This window comes from Cotesia typhae, unplaced genomic scaffold, assembly GCF_013202065.1.
Source record: "Cotesia typhae breed Kobodo isofemale line unplaced genomic scaffold, CoteBio_Ctyphae contig_123, whole genome shotgun sequence".
Lineage (NCBI taxonomy): Eukaryota > Metazoa > Arthropoda > Insecta > Hymenoptera > Braconidae > Cotesia > Cotesia typhae.
In genome coordinates, this window is record NW_027423715.1 from 1,966,824 (window position 1) to 1,987,550 (window position 20,727).

Sequence of the window (20,727 nt, forward strand, 5' to 3'; positions counted from 1 at the left end):
CGCTTCCAACTGCTTGGAAAAATATTCCGTGGCATAGATTTTGTGAGAAATTGAATGCTTTACAAAAAAGGTCTCTTATGACTTTTTCAAAAACTCAACCGATTAAAAGATATTCATAGTTGAAGTTTGGCTATTTTAAGGAAAATATTCGTTTTTATTATGAATTTTATAAGTCGATGAAAAAAAATTATTTCGGATTGCGGAACTCATGATTTTGTAGGAAATTTACTGCTCTACAAAAATGGTCTCTTATGATTTTTGATTAAGTGAAGCCGTTACGAGATATTCATCGTCAAACATTAACGAATATCAATATTTCCAGTTTTTGATCAATAATTCGATAAATTTTAATTTAAACTATGAGTTTCAGGAAAATTTACATAAATTTGAGTTTCGATCGATAAAGAAATGTTATAATAAGTTAGATAAAGAATTATTGGAATTATCATTGATTTTCCTTGGAGAAATGCCTCAAGAAAAGATTTCTTTCAAACGTCCTGGTGCTGTTCATCATGCTAGATGGATGGCTAAGGCCATTTATAGTTTGAAAATGTATCTATTCAGAGATGAATTCAAACTCTCTCAGAAAGAATTGCATGGTCTTCGTCATTTCTGTATTTTTATAGTCACATTGTATTTAAAAGCTTGGTTTTCATCAACTTCTGCAACAACTGCTGCTTATCATGACTTGCAGTTTATGAAAAATTTATTGGAGTACAAAAATATCAATCCTTTGATTTCTTCAGCTACGTGTGAAAAAATGATTTCGCACTTACGGTATTTGAGCGATGAACTTGCCATTTTATCACTGTTTGACGATGGCGTTCCATTAGAAGTAAAAAAGTATTGTTGAAGCTGTTAATACTCGTGAAGGTACAGATTCTAAAGCTAAAAGATTTGTAATTGATAAAAAGATTTGAATTCATTGGCGCAGAGAACTCTGAGTGACTTTGTGTCTAAAAAGTCATTAAATCTTTTCAAAATCTTCGATCTACCGTATGACTTTCTTGATGTCGATGTTGAATTATGGCCTACTAATGAGAGTTATCTCGAAAATAAAGAATACTTTCAACAACTAAAAGTTGTCAATGATTCAGCAGAGCGAGCTGTTGCATTAGTCAGTGAATATAATCAATGCTTGACAAAAAATGAAGAACAATTCCAGTACTTATTGCAAGTTGTCAAAGAACATCAAAAAACATTCCCAAATTGTAATAAAAGAAATTATTTATAGTAATAGCGTACTGTTATGTTAAAAATATAGACAATTATATTGCAATTGATAATTCAATAAAAAATTTATCTATAAAAAAGTTAAATTTATGTAAATTTTCCTGAAACTCATAGTTTAAATTAAAATTTATCGAATTATTGATCAAAAACTGGAAATATTGATATTCGTTAATGTTTGACGATGAATATCTCGTAACGGCTTCACTTAATCAAAAAATCATAAGAGACCATTTTTGTAGAGCAGTAAATTTCCTACAAAATCATGAGTTCCGCAATCCGAAATAATTTTTTTCATCGACTTATAAAATTCATAATAAAAACGAATATTTTCCTTAAAATAGCCAAACTTCAACTATGAATATCTTTTAATCGGTTGAGTTTTTGAAAAAGTCATAAGAGACCTTTTTTGTAAAGCATTCAATTTCTCACAAAATCTATGCCACGGAATATTTTTCCAAGCAGTTGGAAGCGAGATATAAATTTTTTTATCTGATTATTCGAAAAAAATAGAAACCCGCAAAGCGGAGGACCTTCCCGTTATAATTAAGAGCTTATACTTGGAGAGAATTCTTTTTAGATGTCTACGAACCTATTTTTCAGAGTATAAAATCAAAAATAAATTATTCGATTTTTTTGACCCACCCTAATGTATATGGAAGGTGGAAGCTACAGTTACACTGAAACAACTTGCTCTCGTCGTCTAGTCGTTGAATCGATCCATGTGGCTTCCCGAAGTTGTCCCACGAGAACCTGAAAATAACCCAATGACTAAACTTCATTTTATCTTATAATCTACAACTATTTTCTTAAATATGTCCTCCCATTAACTCATTATCTGCTTACATTTTTTTTTTATTGTAGAATGAAACATCTACTAAACGAAAAAAATACCATACATATTTAATTGTTTTTTTTTTTTTTTTTTTTTTTAATGTATACATTCTATAGAAAAGTCCACTGTGAAAAAATTAACGATTCAATAAAAAAATCGTGGGCTAAAAAAATCATTTTGAACAAAATTATTTTTATTGCCTAAATGATGAGTTTTTTCAGCGCCTTTCATTTTTATTACTTCTTTCGAACAATCGATTATCTTTGTAAATTTAATCAATTCAAGCATTGAGCTAAACTCTCCATTTTCCGATAACCTTCTACTCGCAAAAAAGCGATGACTCAAAAATAATGAATCGGCGCTTTGTGGATATTATTTCACATGTGACGTCCTGCGGGTGTTTACTTAACGCGCGAATGAATGAAAGACTAAACTTGTGTATAGTAATATCTTTGAATCTTCTGGCGCCTAAACATTAATGTTATACACTCCCGTCTCGTACTCACCCACTCACAATTAGAGTTACAGTTACAGTTACAGTACAGTGAAAAGTTAAAACTGAAATGTTATGTATGTAACAAAGCTAATGTGTAATGTGTACACAGTAGTAAAGTTTCGTAAAGTTGGCAAGACCACTGGCACTACTTACTCCCTACACTTTACTAACTGAATCGATGTAGTAAAAGCGATAATAGATATCGTAACAGATTATTCTGCTTGGCAACCCTTTACATTACATTTTTTGACTTTATTTTATTACGGATTATCCAAAAGTCCGGGTAAGACTTTATTTTTTTCACTTTACTTTATTTACCATTTCTATTATTTTTGGTTGCTACGTAATCGGGTGCCTCGATTTATTTTTAGATTTCTAGCCTGAAAAATCTTTTAAATTGAATTTAAATTTTTCTTAAAAGTTTTATTCAATCTTCCAATATTTATCAATTTAATTTATTTTTTTGTGTAATTTTTTTTAACCAAAAACTTTCAAAAAATTTTTTTTATACTAGAAAATTTTTAAAAAATAGTATAAAAAAATTATTAATTTTAATATTTCAATTAAAGATTGAATTTTTAATTGTTAATTCAAAATTTTTGAATAAAAAATTCGCAACTAGTTCTTCAATCAAAACTCATTTATCTTGAGACCAAAAAAAAAAATAATTATTCCATTAAAAAAAAAGCTCTTACCCTGAATTTCATTACACCTGAATTTTAATACTTTCCTTGAGCCAACTAAATTCTAATTTACTAATTCCGCAGTAGAAATAAATTGATGAGCCAGCTTCGGTAATTACCTAAATTTTTCTGAATACAAATTAGCCTACAAGCGAACGGATTTAATTTAATTTTATCTACTGAATTAACATGCAAAACACAAGTATTTGCACAAAATAATTAAATGAAAAAAATAAGTAAACAAATCTAAGGAGTATTTTTAATAATATGGAAAATTAAAAGCTTACGGAGGTGTTTTGTATAGAGAAAGAATAAATAGCAACGCGACGTGATTAAAAATAAGTAAATGCAGTCCTTAGTATTGTAGGATTCGAATCAGCTGAATAAGGAAGCAGTAGATGATGACGAGAACAAGGACGAGGAGAATGAGGATATAAATGGGGAAGGGTAGGAGTGAGGATGAGGGCAAAGTGTATTGCGGAGGTGAAGCAAAGGGTTTGTCGAGAAGTAAAGGCACATACTACTGTCCTAATTTCATTATCGCCACGAATAGCATTACCATAATAACGATGAGCGGCGCACACGGAAACTACTCGAGTACTAGGCTCAACTCGTTACTCCTTACTGTACATACTAGACACTTGACACACTCAACTTTAATAAAGCACACGTATGCAGCATGCAACCTAAGCTAAACAAGGCCCGAGGCCGGTACGGGGTGAAATTCCCATGTGGATATAAGTGAGACACACATTTCTATCTCGAGTATTCACCAATGCCTCGTGGATCGTATCTCCTATCGTCGGATAACCATTTCACGCGTTTCAATCTCGTACTTGTCATTACTATTATTACTACAATTACTCGCAACTTATAGTCGCTAAATCTCCTAAATTATATTTATTGTTTCACATTTTATCTTGCATTTTTTATTTTTAATTAATTACAATTTATATTTCGATTAATATTTATCTTTGGTAAATAATTGTGTTATTAATTTTTGGATTATACTATCTCAAAATTAGGTAAGTTGATAGTGAAAATTGTTTATCAATTCGAATAAAATATTTTTTTTTAATTTCATTCTTTATATTTTACAATAATTAAAAAATTTTAAATCACTTGTATCAAGTTTAGAATGATATTTTATTATCGGATAATTTTAATTTTAGATTTGTTAATTAAATAAATAAGGGACTGAAGAAAATTAAATTTTTTTTTTTTTTAATAATTCATTTTCTATTTTAAATAAAAGTAATTATTTTTTAATCAATAATTTTCGATCAATAAGAGATTTTTTAATCTTTTATCGTCGGTTAAATAAAAAATATTGTACACTGAGAGAAAAAATTTCTTTTGAAACGAAAAGCATTTTTGTGACAAGAAATTAATTTGTTGCAAATTTTATTTTTTATTACACCATTGCTCATGTAAAAAAAATTTTTTTTTTGCTCAGTGTAACTTGTAATCCGCAATAAAAAATAATCATCACAATACCGTCTACTCCAATTCATTTCAGGATTAATTTAATCCCCCAAGATGAACAATCGTAGGATTTCTACCAATTATTTGGATTAATCCGTCTATTACCGATGCCTTTGAACTAATTATTCCAACTACGCCTAAAGTACCGATGGACTTGAGTGATTTTCACCCGGAATTTAATAATCAATATGCTCCATTGTGGTCATTTCACTGTAATCTAAAAAAAAAATAATAAATAATTGAAATGGACAATACAAAGCGGAAAAAGATTTCAAATTTTGACAGGAAAGATTTATTCTACCGGATATATTCGAATTGATTATATAATTATAAATATAATTGAAGTATCTTGCAAATTTTTTAATTTAAAATTAACAGTTTAATATACATTAATAAGTATTTATAATTTAACGATTAAAAACTTTTAAATAATTATCCACAAAAAATGATGTGTAATTTATGGATATTTTAAAAGTTGTTATCTGAAGTGAACAGGTGCCGGTTGTCAGCAATAGTCCGCGATCTTAGAATCGATACTCGATATTCATGATGACGGGAAACCCTCAACTCGAAAATATTCAATTCGGTTCGTTGCATTCGAGTAGCCTTTACTTGAGAATTGAGGATAAGGAGAGTGTACTTGTATTCAAGTTTGCCAGAGGGTAAATATGATACTTTATACTGCCATAGGTACATAGTACATCATACTCTACTCTTCAGGGGTGTATGTACACATTTTATTTAATTTTTTTTTTCTCCTTATTTTTTTACTATTATTATTATCATCCTTCTGCTGCAGAAGAATATAGACATCATGTCAGGATATTTTTTCCAAGAAGATTTACTTTTTTCTATCTCGTTTATTTTTTTTTTAAAGAGCTTTGTAGACGTAATAGCATATTATAAATTTTTTACCTTGTTTTACGTCGTGATGGAATTACAACTTTTGTACTTATTATACATGGATACATATGTGATGTCTATTAGATTGAAAATAACAATAATATTTTATTGTAAATTGTAAATTGTAACTCACCCGTTATATTGAAGATGCAAACTGCAGTAGAGTACACAGTTGTAAAACAGAGAGAGGCTAATACTCTCTACGGGCGAACTCCGGTCATCTATTTATGACGACGGGCAGAACGCCAAACTTATGTTAATTGAGTCAGATCGACTTTTTTCGATTAAAAAAAATTTTTTTTACTTGTTTTTATTTAAACAAATTAAATTTTTTTGTATTATTTTAAATGTTTAAGCCTGTAGTCTAGCCAGCGAGGGTTTTATAAGGGGAAGGATTACACTGAAAACTAAACTCGCTCGGTGTTATTTAACTTTTTATCGAAGCGCTTCCTATTAAATTGTAAACAGCTGTGAGCTGAGTGATTTGGATTACTAAAAGATGACATACAAGTTTAGGTTTATATTTAAATTTTACGTGAAACATGACCGCTAGGATCAATAGTCGAGTGTTTGACCAGCTGGTTGATGGCTGGTTTTAAATTTTAATCCTTAAAAATTTTAACTTTAAGGAATTCGACGAGATTTTAAATTGATGATTGGAAAAATTTTTATTGTAGACTATTTAAAAAAAAAAAAAAAAAAAAAAAAAATTAACAAATAGTTCTAAAGTCAAAGTCTTATTTTTATAATCTATGACATTTAGGTCCATCGAAATTTATATAAAAAATAATAATTACTCTTAAAAATTTGATGACAGCAGACATATATTACAGTACAAATTGTAGATAAAAAAAAGTAAATAGATTATGTATATTTTGGCAAGTTACCCACGGTCTATTATCATCTATCGAGGAGGTCAATTGTTGAATTTAAAAGCTGACTGAATCAATCATTTTAACTAATGCAGTACATTTAACGCTAATGGACTTTACATAATGATAATGATAGTAGTATAGCAATAACAGTCGATAGTAACGTATAGTGCCGTTAGAGACTAGTAAATGAAATTTATTGAATTCAATTGCTTAAAATTGATGGGATAGAGATGTTAGCGTCAAATATTATTTATTTAACTGATATTAATATTTTTTTGATATTTTTCAGAGTGATTTGGGGTACAGACCACGAAGCAGTGCGAGTGTAAGCGGAATAACGAGAAATCCAACGAGCTCCAGTGGTAGTTCGAGCAGTTTAGGCGGTTATCGGAGCAGTTACTCAACGAATCTCGGATCCGCTCGAGCATCGCTAGCTTCTTCAAAAGACAGAACAATTACCCCGTCTTCGGGATACAGAAGTACTGGATTATTGAAACGGACTGAAGATAAATCCTATAAACTCCCAAGTATGCTTCGTCCAGTTTCATTTTATCTCAGCTTAATCCTTATTATATTTCGTACAGATATATAAATTTTATTATTTTTTTTTTATTTTATTTTAAATGTTTTTCAAGTGACTTTATCTTTTTATTTTGCAGATAAAAGCGAAAAAAGCCTCGGAACAACGCTGCTGGAAAAGTATTCTTATCCTGTAACAAAAACGAGCCCGCGTATATCATCAGTGCTGGAGAAATACGGGGAGCGTGTCGGTGACAAGACCCGAGAATCAGAGACCCCGTCAAGGTATGTGAACAGCTCGTATCGCGGATCTGGATCGCGTGAAAACGAGCAAGACAAGAGTGGAGAAAAAATAAAGGGGAATGATAATTCGGGTGCTTCCTCTTCGAGACCCTCCTCTTCAAATGCCTCTCACTACTCTAATACCAATTCCAACCGGGGTAATGCCGCAACTTTGCCGAGAAGTTTCACCTCAACTTCTACAAGAGAACCCAGTCCCGAAATTACTAGGACAAAGCCGACCTCCTTCAAAGTTCACGCCAGAATTTCAAATTATGGACAGACTGGAACTGCATGTAAGATATTAACTGTAATTTCACTTATTTAGACTCTTCAGAGTTTACTTTTTTTTAAATGATAATTATAATTGCAAAAATTGACAATTTTTAATACTTCAACGTCATTTTTTTAACTTTTAAAAAAATTAATTTAGTAATTAAATATTTAATAAATAATAAAGTTTTTTAATAATATTTTACACATGTTAATTTTTATTTTTTTTTTAAATAGTTTATGTCTGAAAAAAATTTTTCAATTTCTGGTCACGTTATCATTTTAATTATTTTAATTAAGGGGACTGCTACTTTGCAAATATACTTAATATTTTTTAAATTTCATGCATTAATATAATTGTTCTGAAACTAAGTAATTAAATAATAAAATAAATGAAGTACTTTTAGAGTTACTCGTGTGTATTAAAACGATAAAACTTTAATTTAATTACTGGTTAAAAAAAATTACTTAACAATAAAGTGAATAAAAAATAAAATAAAAATATCAATAATAAATATTTATATTTTTTTATCGTTGATATTAATTTATTATTTATTACTCAAGTACTTTTAGAATAAAATTTTCAACAAATAAAGCTTGAAGACATTGTCTTTGAAAAGTATCAATAAAAAACTGTAGATTGTTGTATAAAATGAAATTCCCATCGACCAAAAAAAGTTATCTCAACGTCAAAGCTAGCAGTCCCCTTGACGTAACACAATAACCAACAAAAAAGTATCTACAATAAGTAATTATGAAACTAATATTAATGTTTGATCATTGAAGCTGAAACACCAGTAACTAGCAAGTTTACCAACTCCTCGAGGCTAGGATCTTCCTCAGCGAGTCATAATGGAGAGAGAACTGAAATATCTATAGGCCAGCCCCATCCTCCCAGCTTGACAACAACAGCAGCAGCAACAACTACCACTACCACTACTGCTTCAACATCAACTCCGCCTGCATCCGCTGACAGATTGTTGTCTTCATTATCCACTATGAAAACAGTTTCTTCAGCGTTAAATCCCGACGGGGAATATGACAGCAACAAATCCACTTCTACATCCACTGAATCGGCAAACATCTCTCAGTCAAACTCACTCGGTAAAAGTGTAATTGAAGCCTCAGACAAGGATAACAATAAGGATCAAGTTAAAGACAAAGATGAAGAATATGATGAAGACAATGAAGATAAAGAGGAAGATGGGCACGGGAGAAACAAAGCGAAAACAAATGTACCCTCCAGCACCGAAGATCCTGTCAAACTAGTAACTATCACCGTCGTCTCGCGTGGAACATCTCCAGGTCCCCCAGGACCTGCCACAGCGTTTATTCGATCGAGAAGAGTCGACATAGCTCGCACCATCCAGAAAGATATCATTCGTGTTATTAAAAATCCGGAGGAATTCAAAGACACCGGCATGCAGAGCGACCGTATGGATGACACCGCCAGATATTCGCGGTACGCCATCCGGTCCTCACCTTGGTCTGCCTCCTCACCCTCGTCCTCATACCTTGAAAAATTTTCATCTTCAGGTTCTTTTTCGAGGACTTACGACACCGGCGCCAGCAGAGTCAGCAATTTCGGGTACAGACAGGCTGTTACAGAACCCTCTTCTATTTCTTCAGCTTCCACCCCTCGGACTACCACTCCGCCTCCACCCTTTTCTTCTACATCGATAACTAGACACAATGAAGCTCATTTTAAAACTGCAAGTGTTAAACCCGAGGACACAAAAGAACCTCCGTGTCCTGCCACGCAAGACTGCAATTTATCATCCGAACTAGAGACCGAAAAGCCGTCTCCGGAGAAAGAAGTTAAGCGCGATAATTCTGTTACCTCGGGTTCATCATCTGCTTCGTCATCCCGACGCGCGTCGCTATCAAGGCAAGATGTCACACCCAAGTCTCTGTCCAGGAATGGCTCTACTAAGAGCTTTAAGCATCAACAACAACAACAACAACAACAACAACAACAACAACAACAACAACGTCAAATAACACCGGGAAGAACTGACTCTTCGGACAGCGCGACTGTCAGTTTGCCAACTGGCAAGTCCAAGTCCACGTCAGCCAGCTTGCTGACGAGTCATAATGCAAAAATAAGAGCTCCCTCTCAGTCTCTCAAAACTTCATCCGAGGTGGTCACCTCGTCATCCGCAACTACATCTTCTAATTCGCGCAGTGGATCCGCTAATGCACGTGGCAAGCCTCCCGTTCCTGGGAAAAGTAGTGACAGTTCTGGAAGCATGAAGAACTCCGGTTCTGGTTCTGGGTCTACCAAGTATGTCAACAAGGACTTTAGAAAATCCGCGCTCAATATGCCGGATGCAAGTGACTCTAGTTCGAGAAATAAATTAAATCGCAAGAGAACTAAAACCTCGCGCAGTGGCTCTGTCAGTTCTCAAGAGGACGTTAAGAGTAATAATAGCTTCTCTACGAGTAATAGTAATAATAATAGTAGTAATGGAAACGAAACAAGTGGTAAGAGTCACATACCTCGTATAAATGGCTTAAAAAACGGGTCTAGCTCCTGTCTTGTTATTTATAATAAACTAAGAAGCAACTCAGAGTCTCCAAGAAGAAAAGCTAGCGTATCTTCGGAGAGAACTAGCTTGCCAAGTGACTCTTGCTCAAGTTCTTCTTCTTCGTCCTCCTCTTCCTCCTCCTCCTCTTCTTCGTCATCTTCGGAGAGCAATGATGAAGATCAACCGAAGAGCAATCGAAGAAAACGCAGGAGCAAAAATTCGACCAGCTCAAAGGGGAAAAAAATGGGAAGTAAGGCTCTTGCTGTCAGTGCAAGTTCCTCGAGGACCAGTATCTTAGCGCTGTCTACTGACGAATTGTCTCTAGGAATGGACAAACCAAGAGCTGGCTCCTCGTGTGGAAGCTTCAAGAGTGAGAAATTGAAAACTGACGAGGCTAAGGCTTTTCTTATTCGGACTCTGACGCCTGTTGCTAATATGTATAAGGAGGAAGATACCAGGTCTGAGAGTTGGGGGAAAAAAGACCCTCGGAGAGGATCGATAAGGTCGGTCTCGAATTCTGGTAGCCAGAATTTTACTCCCAAAACTGGATTAAATTTATCTGAAAATAATAATAATGTTAATGTTGTTAGTAATGATAATAATAATAATAGTAATAATAGTTGTGGTGGAAGAGAAAATGAGACATTGAAAAGACAATATTCTGGGGAAAAAGCTTGGTGGATGGACGCTAACTCAGACAATGTACCTGAGGGGATAGAGCGTGTTAGTGTCTGTCAAGATGAAATAAGTCAAGAGACAACTGTCAGCACTAATTTGCCTGATGATGGTGAGTTATTTAATTAAATTTATAACTGTTTAAGAGGATGATTTAGTGTTTAGTAAATAACTAAAATGTTTAACTTTGTTATTAATATTAAAATGTAAATTTTTAAATCAATAATAAGTAAAAAAAAGTCATAAAAAAATTGACAACTAGAAATTTTAAAAAATTAAAAATGCAATTTTTTTAAAATAATTTTTTAGAACAAATTTGTATGTTACTCATAAAAAATCTATCTTCAATATTTAAAGACAATTTATTTTGAGTGAAACTAAAAAAAAAAAAAAATTTAATCTATCCAACTTATTCATTTATTTATTTTGTCCAGGTAAATACAAAGTATGGAAAGATTCAGTGCAAGAAGACAGTTGGTGGATAAACCAAGAGGAGCTGCCCATGAAGAAAGAATCGAGCTCGTCGTCGAGAAAAACAAGCAAAAAATCAAGCAGCGCTATCGAGCGGAAAAACCGTTTGAAGCATCAGCAATCCGGAGAACGTGCTTGGTGGATGAGCGAGGACCCTAGTGAAGTACCCGAAGGCATTGAAGTTTACCCGAGTGGCGGCGCGTCCCCGCAAAACGTGAGCCAAGGACAGGACTCGGTCCCGGGAAGCGAGACTGTTTCGCTGAGTGTCAATAGAATAAGACACATTGAGTCGGGAGAACGCGCCTGGTGGATGGACAGTAACTCAAATATTCCCGAGGGTGTACAGAAAATAAGTATCGAGAACGAGTCCAATAGCAATTCGGACGACTTGTCCGGGTCGTATGAGAAACTTGAAATATATCCCGGCAGATCGATTGTCGGGGGTGATGGTTGCACTTCTGTGGGACGTACTGGACACCAAGGACATGAAGGACATACTGAGTCGGAGATGGGTATTGAATTTACGACGTCAATGTCGAAAGATTTGCCTCTCGGCGATCGTATAAGTCCAGAAGGGGTAATTTTTATTTCATTTTTTTTTTATTTTATGACTTGATATAAATATTGATATTTATATTTTTTAATATTCATTTAATAAAATCGACTTTTTAATCTATATTATTAAGAGAATACCTTGTAAACATTAATACCTTTCATTTGAGTACCCACATCAATTTTTCATATATTTATATATTATATATATATATGTATATATGAAAAATATATCAAAAATGCATGTAGGTACTCAAATGAAAGCCTTTGAGGAGTGTAACTTCGAGATGAGCTTATATCTTTAAAAATGTCAATATTTAAAAAATTACAGTACAATTTAACAAAAGTCATTATTTAATAAAGCAAAATTTTATTTATTTATTTACAATTTAATTTAATTTTTTTATTAATTCATTAGTTGACTTCAATTAAAAAAAAAAAAAAAAACAATAGTAAATTTTGAAAAGAACGGTGTCATAAATTTTGATTGTTTACATTGAGATTGCGGATGATATTTATGGATGATTTTAGGTGATTTATTTATGGAGATGATGATTTTAGGTTGAAAATCCATCAACGTTAGAATGCTACCGGACATCGAGTTACGACAAGATCCAGCCCATAAACATGCATCATAATCATGTGCGTCGCAAATCATCGCCGCCGAAGCGGCCATCGACGTTGCCTTTGTTCATCGGCGGAGTTACCAATATCGATGACATTCTGGGTGAACCAGCTGCTTACAACACTTCCGTAATATCACGTGTATACAAACAGGAAGCGGTGAATGTTGGAGGTGAGTCGGTTGCCAATGTTGTCGAGTACAGGAATATAAGCTCTGCTGTTGCTGTAGCTGAAATATACTGATGGTATGGGGTGTGTATGTAGTTGTGATCTGCCATACCCTTTCCAGCTTTGCAAGGCCTAAACCAGAGATATTAAGGTATATCCATATGTAGAGGAGATGAATTTACTCAGTGATGCCAGGCATCTATAATACTCGCGAGTTTGCCGCAGTAATCGATTAAATGACAGGAATTACACTGGGATTAAGTGGGTTATGCGCTGCGAAAGGTACAAGGGAAAATTGTTCAAGGATTGGTTACACAGTTTAATTTATTTATATTCATATTTATTGATTTGTTTCTCGTTATTCATTAATCTCTTTTTAGTGTTTTTATTTTTTTTTAATTTAATTTATTTTGTATTCGAAATTTTGATCCTTGAATTTATATCTATATTTTTATAAAGAAATTTTTATTAATTAATCAAATTGATTTAATTAATTTTTATTAAGTTGAGAAAAAAAAAATTTGCAAGTTTTTATTTATACAATTATTACTTTAGGGTTATTATTAATTTTTAATTCAAAATATTTAACCTTGTATTTATTGATTATTTTGTAATTTTAGTAAAAAAAATTTTTTTTTAATTTTAATATTCACTTTTATCACAATTATTATAAAATTTTTTAAAATTCTATTAATTCATTTTTAAATTCAAATTATTTCGCGCTATATTCAACTAGCGGCCATTTTATATTACCGCGCTCATCAGTAGTGACGTTGCACTTTTTTCTCCAAAGTAGTTGTATTTATCAAAAATTCATCAACATTATAATCAAAAATCAATGTATTTCTGTTATTCCCACTGAATTTCAAAAGAAATTCAATGAAAATAGTTTTTTTTTTTTAATATTCGCGATAATAACCGTGAAAATAATTTTTTGCAGTTAGGTTAAGGTTTTGATAGCCAAAAATTATGCAAAGTCTTGAAATGAAAATTGTTTTTCAACTTATTCAACACAAACTAATAATTAAAATAATAATAGTAAAGTTAGTCGACGTTTATAATTTTTTTTTTAATTATTAAACTATAATTAATTATTTTTAAAAAATTGCACTCATCAAGATTTTAATTTTTTTACACATGAAAATTAAAAAAAATTTTTTTTTGATAATTTATTTTTTTGTCTTTCGTAAAAAATATCCTATGGTACTTTTCAAAATTTTTAGAAATTTTTTATTGAAGAATTTTCAATTCAACATTTAAAAAAAAATTTCACATGTAAAAAACTTGAAAAATTACAAGTGCAATTTTTTAGCAATTTTTTTTTAATTGTAATTTAATTAAAAAAAAAAAGTAAAAAAATTTTTAGACGTTTGCATACTTCAGTGTCATGCAAACGTAACAAACAAACTTACATTCACATTTATAATATTAGTAGGGATTATTTTAATTTTTTTTTGTCATGAATGAGCGTTGAGATGTGCAATTTTTGATTTTCCAAACTTTTAAAATATGCTACTAGCTAACATAAATATTAAAATTAAAAAACAAGTTCGTCTAAGCAATAGTTAACGTGAAAATGAATTAATTTAAACAATAGACTTAATAATTATAAAACTTTATATTCATAGTTGATACTTGTATCTCTAATGGTAAAAGCCTTGGTAGTTGGATGGGCAGGTGTAAGTGTGTGGGTAGAATAAGAGTAAATTCGGGGGTGTATGGACGTAATATGCATATTTTGAATTGCAGAAACTTCGGATGGGAGCTCGGAATGTGAAGAGATAGATGTGGCTGAAGTTATAATCCACGACAACACGCCGAAAACTCCGGTTATTCAACGACGAGTAAGGTATGTCCGTGTATACATGTATACGTATGTTGAACCGTAACTAAATCGCCAGCCCGTGTTATAACTCGGCAAAGGATAAACCGGGGAAGAGAAGAAGCGAGTGATTATTATACCAGGTCCTGGATAGGACCACGAACGGGACGGGCTTGTAAACTTTTGTTGTAGTTACCTTCAGGGCAAAGTTATATTATATTGTTTTCTGGGTAGTATCATAGTTGTAATGTCACTTGGCGACCTCACTGACCGGAGCTTTTTTTCTCTGTTACAGGGATAAAGAGAGACCACAGCCAGACGGTTACATCCCGGTAAGTCTACATACAAAGTTATATCAACTGAACTTAATTTATTTACATATTTATATTGTTCTTTTTTGTAATTGTTTTTCTCGTTGTGTTTATTTGTGGGAAGTTTTAAATTTATATTCAAACGCAACGAGTCTTTACGTTGTTTAGTACTCGCAATCCATGGTTTTTTAAAGTTTGCATTTTTTATGAGGTTAATTAATTTGAAAATTAACCAGAGTTAAATTAAAGAGACATTTTGGAATTTTAATAAATTCAAATAGGAATATTTACCTTTTTTTTTTTAACAAATAAATTAGTATTAAGAAAATTGAAAAAAACTTCTTCATATAAAAATTTTGAAATATGAATGGAATTATTTTTTAGAATTTTCTCGATGCTAATTCTGATTTTATGAAGAACTTTAATGTATAATCTTGCCACTAAAAATAAAACGTCGGGTCAAGTACTCAGAGAAGCAAACTACCTAAACTTTGGTATCAAGCTTAATCGTTATAGTTACGGATAATCGGTTTAGTGAAAAAATAAATAAGCTAGGGAATAAATTTAATAGCATAAAGTTTTATTTTTTGTCTGTATTTTTCGCATAAAAAAACCGCGCCGCAGATGAGGTATTAGGAGGTTTGAAAGTCAAAACAAAAGCCACACGCAATAAGAAAAATAGAGGTTTTTAAAGATCGCAAGGGTGAGGGTGGAACGTATGGTATTATTATTATTATTGTTTATTGGAAATAAATACCTAAAAAGTGCGCGAGAGAGTTTAATTTTGAGCATTTGTTCTATTTTTAAATCTATTGTTTTATTTTTTATTTATACTAGAAAAGTTTCCGAACAAAAGCGATTCACGGGCTGCCAGACGGGACTTTAGTACTATTTTTTTCGTTCAAGTTAATGCTGCGGATGTATTCAGCTTAGTATACAAACAATAGGAACAGAGGATTACCTATGGTACCAGTCACCGAGTAGAGGGTGTTTGCATCAATTCATTTCTTTTAAAACACTAATTGTAAAATCATTTTCAATCTTTTACATTCTGAATTTTTAGATTCGTGTTTAATTAATTACTCATTCAAAATTACTTAGACGAGTTACTTTATTAATGAGTTGATTGATTATTAATTATTGGGTACTGAGGAATTAATGATTTTCTATTTTCGAGTCCATTAAATTTCTGTCGTCGTACTAAAGTGTCGCTCAATAAATCACGCAGATAATAAAGTAAATCTTCATATCGCTGATCATTATCTGAGTTGATATTACTCGTGGTAAAATTAAGCAAATTAAATATTTTACTGGCGTCTATTTTAATTTTTAACTATCTTGGGGTACTTCCGAGGTCTTTTTTATGACTCACATATCCAAAAGGTTAATTAATTATTTAATAATTCAAGATTTCGAAGAGTCATTAGAGTGCTTAATATTTCGGGCACTATTTTCAGCGCACGTTGCTTGCAAGAATTATTTGAATAACTTACGAGCTTTTCTAAAATAATTACTAGGTGACTCAGTTTTATCATCTGAACTAAAATTAAATGAGTGTAGTGGAAGTCCAATTTATTAAAAATAATTTTATTATTAATTATAAAGATTTAAAATATTTATTTGTACTCAATTTAATTAAAAGTGAGTAAAAATTTTTCTGAAACTAAAGCCTGAAAGTTAAAAATTTTTTAATAACAATCAAACCGACGCAGTTTGTAACCCCTCAAGACACGACAGACATTATTCTAGGATGCTTGAAGCCCGGCACTCAACAACAAAAAACTTATTTTATATCATGCAGTTTTCGTATCTTTCGCATGACACAAGAGGGACGCGAATTTCCGTCGTTGAAAGTTTCTCGCTCGTACGTTCTACCGCAACTTTATTTACTATACATACACATTCACACCCACACACTTGTATACTTGTACTTATGCATGTACATAGGTATATACATACATAAATTTATAAAATATATAAAATATGTACAAGAAAGATGGAAGAGATAAACTTTCCCCCGTGGACTCCAAGTGTTTTCGACAAAAGAATTTCCTGCCACGTGAGTGAGTGGATCTAACCCTCTCTGACTCTTACCAATTCTATTTTATTTTCAAAAATAAAACATAGTACCAAAACGTGCTTATTTGCCTCACGAAGCTTTTCTGTTACCAATTATTGACCCGAATAAAAATGTCAGAAATTTATAGAAAAAAAAATTAAGTTCTTGGTCTAAAAAAATTATCTACGTCTAGTCAAGTAAATATTCTTTTAAAAAAATGCGAGATTACAATAAAATTAACGCTTGACATTTTTTATAAAAACTTAAATCAAATTCTAAAGAAAATATATAGATAGAATTTTTTCGTATGTTCTCATTTTACATATAAATTTCATATCAAAAATTTATATGCTCATCCCGATGTTATACTCATCAAGAGCTTTCATTTAAGTACCCACATGCATTTTTGATATATATATATATATATATATATATATATATATATATATATATATATATATATATATATATATATATATATAAAATATATATATAAATATATAAAAAAATTGATGTGGGTACTCAAATGAAAGGTCTCGATGAGTGTAATATCGAGGTGAGCTTATATCTTTAAACATGTCCATAGTTCACAAGATACATGGTAATTTCTTAATTTTTAACAAAAAATCAAAATTAATTTTATTAAAAAGTTTAAAAAAATAAAAATAATTTCTAGAAGCTACCATGCTTAATAAAAAATCCAAAAATAAGTCCGCGTGGGATTTTTCTTGAAATAGTGAAAGGGTGTGGGCGGGGTGCGCGGGGCTGAGAGGGGAGTTCTCGCGAGGTGGCGTCGCAGTCGCGGGAGTCGACAGGTGTCCGCAAGACTCAGTGTCGCGGCGGCCGCTCGCGAGGTTAGGCACGTTGTATGGCCGTTTATTTATTATTTTATCGTTTGTTATCTTCGTTTTTTGTTGTGTTGTTTTTAAAATTTTTTTTACCGCCCAAGAACCGGTGTTTGCGTCAGTCGTTGTCCTCGGCGACGGCAGTTACATCTTCTAGTAATCAGTAATTAATTAATAACTAATTACCCTGTATTGTGTCCTCAAATAATTGCAGCAGAGTGATCAAATTTTCAATTTAAACCGCGCAGTTCTTTGCGCCTTGCCCGCGGATTTTTCAGTTCGGGGTTCGGTCAATTGAATCCAGATACACGTGACCTTCGACCCCGCATCTTGGAACAAAGTGTTAAGCGCAGACTCCAATCGCGGTTTGCTCTACGCATGTACCCACTTTTGTTTACTGTCAGTTGGATCTAAATAATTTTTTTAATATTTTTAACAAGCTTCAGTTTCAAAAATTTCAATGAAAAAATTTAATTTTTGCTCCAAAAAATTAAAAATTAAAATCGACTCCAAAAATAAAAATTTCAAGTCAATTTTTAAAAATTAATTTTTTTTTACTCCAAAATAAAATTCTGTGATAGGAAGAGGAAGGACTTGTTACAAAAATTCTTATCAATTTAGATAAACAAACATTTTTCTGCGACGCTTTATACGTATGAGATTACGATAAAGTTAATTTACAATTTATATATATATATATATATTATAGAATAAAATATAAAAAGCTTAAATAAACTGAGTAACAAGCATTTAAAATAATATAACAAGGAGCAAGCATTTGTATCGCATCGCGCAGACTCGTTTTCCCTCTCCGTTTATTCTCAGCTCCAGGATTCTTTTTCCATCTCAGTCTTTCTTCTTTCTTCTCCTTCACTCGATATCCACAGTAACTACCATGAGACCATAAGACTACTATATACAGACTCCACCGAAAGATTTTACCGGCTCCGATTGTCTGGAGCCGGTACAGTAGCCTACAACTTTAAGCTAATGCCTCTGGTTCCTGGTCCCGGTCCAGCCCCGAGATAATTATTTATGATACTAAACGCTAATGAGTCCTGCATTTACATATTACTTGTACCAGTACAGATATTTTACTGATTTTTAATTATTAATTATTTGTCGTAAACTTTTTAAATTTATTTTTATGATCATTTATTTTTTTTAAATAATAAATGAAAAATTTTTCAGGTGTTTGCTAAATTATGTTTTAATACGTAGCAAACTTTAATTAAATCAATTAATTTTTTTATACATAAATAATTAAAAAAAATTTTTTTCATCAAAACTTTCAGTACATCTTTAATTAATTTTTTCGGTTGAATTATTTAAAATTTAAAAGATAAAAAATCGTCGATTTTACTTTTAAATATTTGATCAATATTTTAAAAAATAAATTTCTATGATTTATTAATTAAAAAAAAAAAAATTCTAACATGCAATGCGCTGAATTAGTACAACAACAACCTCGAGTTGAGCCTAAAAATTTTTTAATTACCCTTTAGAGTTATATAACAAAGTAAGTTAATGACCAGCTAGAGCAATAACCACGTAATATGCAAAAGATAATTAACCAACTCCAACTAATAACAAACATAACCGTGGAATTAAATATTACACATTATTTGACGTCACTAAAATCCGCGGTCAAGGCTCGCGATCCCAATGAAACCTTACGTCTATTTTATTTAGACTGAAGCTTGTTAAACAATATAATATTTAACTAGATAAATTATTTACGAGCCAACTGTTCAGAGCAAGACTATTTATTTGCAATTGTTCAACAGATGCGTGGAAATTGACTGCCTGTGTTAATGATTAAGAACAATCTAGTGATAATTGTTATTACTTCTGGGGGAAAATCCATATTTACAAAAACGTAAAGGCATTAAATTGGATTGGATTGAATTGGAGTAAACAGTTAAAGTCAAAGAGTCAAGAGCGTTGTTGGGAAAATTTTTTACCTCAAACAGTCTCTTTTATATTCGCCCGGTCGTAAAGTCTTTAAGGTGGACGAGGTACACTTGGAGATAGTGGGTAAAGGGCTCAGAAGGCGACGGCTGGCCCTGCTTTGGATTAAAATAAAGGATTCGATCGGATTGTAACTTAGTATACAGTATTATACAGCATACAGGAGTATAATAAGAGTACCATACATGTATAGGGATAATACAAGTATAAGTAAGAGTAAAAGAGGGAATACAAGCTAGCACCAGATCCTCCGCTACGTGCCACGGTGAACCGGTTGTTCAGCTAAGAGAATAAGAGAATAAAATAAAACAAGAAAATAACCCACGGGCACACATACATGTACTCATTCTTATTCTCATTCTCATTCTCATTCTTATTCTCATTCGAGCTCTTTATTTTTTTCTAACTTACTCTTGCTCAAGACGTTGTTATACTCCATTTGCTAAAGATTTAATATTTTCGCTGGTTATAAACTCGGTTTTACTTACTCGAGCGTATGCGTAAGAGTGTAAGAGTCCAACAGCCAGAATTCGAGCCAAATTTTGTACGAAGAAAAAAATTTAAGTAGGACAGGCTGCAGGCTACGGACTCAGACTTTAGACTCCAGACTCCAGACTGTACTGGACACTAGTGTAGCGACAAAAAGTTAAGGGAACGGCTCGGAATGTCGCTGACGTGCAGGGTGCAATACCTTAATGATGTTGATCCCTTCGCGTACGCTAGTTCTTATCCGGAGCCTCCGAGGCCGCCTGTACACACCTTCAGCGCGACCTTGCCGCTCATCAACCAGTTAGCCGCGGTGCATCGACTTCTCAGAGCACCTCACAGGGTGAGTCTACATTTTTTTTTTTTTTTTATTTTTATTCCTCAAATTGTTACACGGCTGTCTTCTGATATTGACTCACTTTTTCGCTTTTTAACGCTCAATTTTTATTATTTATTATGTTTAGGAGTTTAGGAAAAATTTTAGGCAAATTTTGAAGATTCTTATCTTAAAAATTTACATCCTTAAATTCTATATATTTATAGAAATTTTTGTTTTTATTTTTTTACAACAAACATCCAAGAAAAAATCAGAAAAATTTTTACAGCTAGTAGCATTTAAATTATTATGGTTTATTAT

General features: G+C 32.0%; 1 protein-coding gene across 6 annotated transcripts in view; it reads left to right on the forward strand.

Moving 5' to 3' along the window:
* Positions 1–20,727, forward strand: part of Fhos (Formin homology 2 domain containing) — a 133,358-nt gene that overhangs the window by 7,801 nt on the left and 104,830 nt on the right. For 4 of the 6 annotated variants that reach the window (XR_012480243.1, XR_012480246.1, XM_074252144.1 and 1 more), the window contains exons 2-8: positions 6,797–7,034; positions 7,167–7,601; positions 8,365–10,893; positions 11,216–11,829; positions 12,366–12,600; positions 14,346–14,445; positions 14,714–14,750. Coding sequence is in view for 4 of the 6 variants with exons in the window: in XM_074252144.1 (XP_074108245.1) it covers positions 6,797–7,034; positions 7,167–7,601; positions 8,365–10,893; positions 11,216–11,829; positions 12,366–12,600; positions 14,346–14,445; positions 14,714–14,750 (4,188 nt within the window). In the remaining 2 variants the exon portion in view is untranslated. Of the gene's footprint in view, positions 1–6,796; positions 7,035–7,166; positions 7,602–8,364; positions 10,894–11,215; positions 11,830–12,365; positions 12,601–14,345; positions 14,446–14,713; positions 14,751–17,638; positions 18,033–19,420; positions 20,434–20,727 lie in introns of those variants that run through there. The other 2 variants (XM_074252156.1, XM_074252165.1) reach the window with 1 other exon arrangement.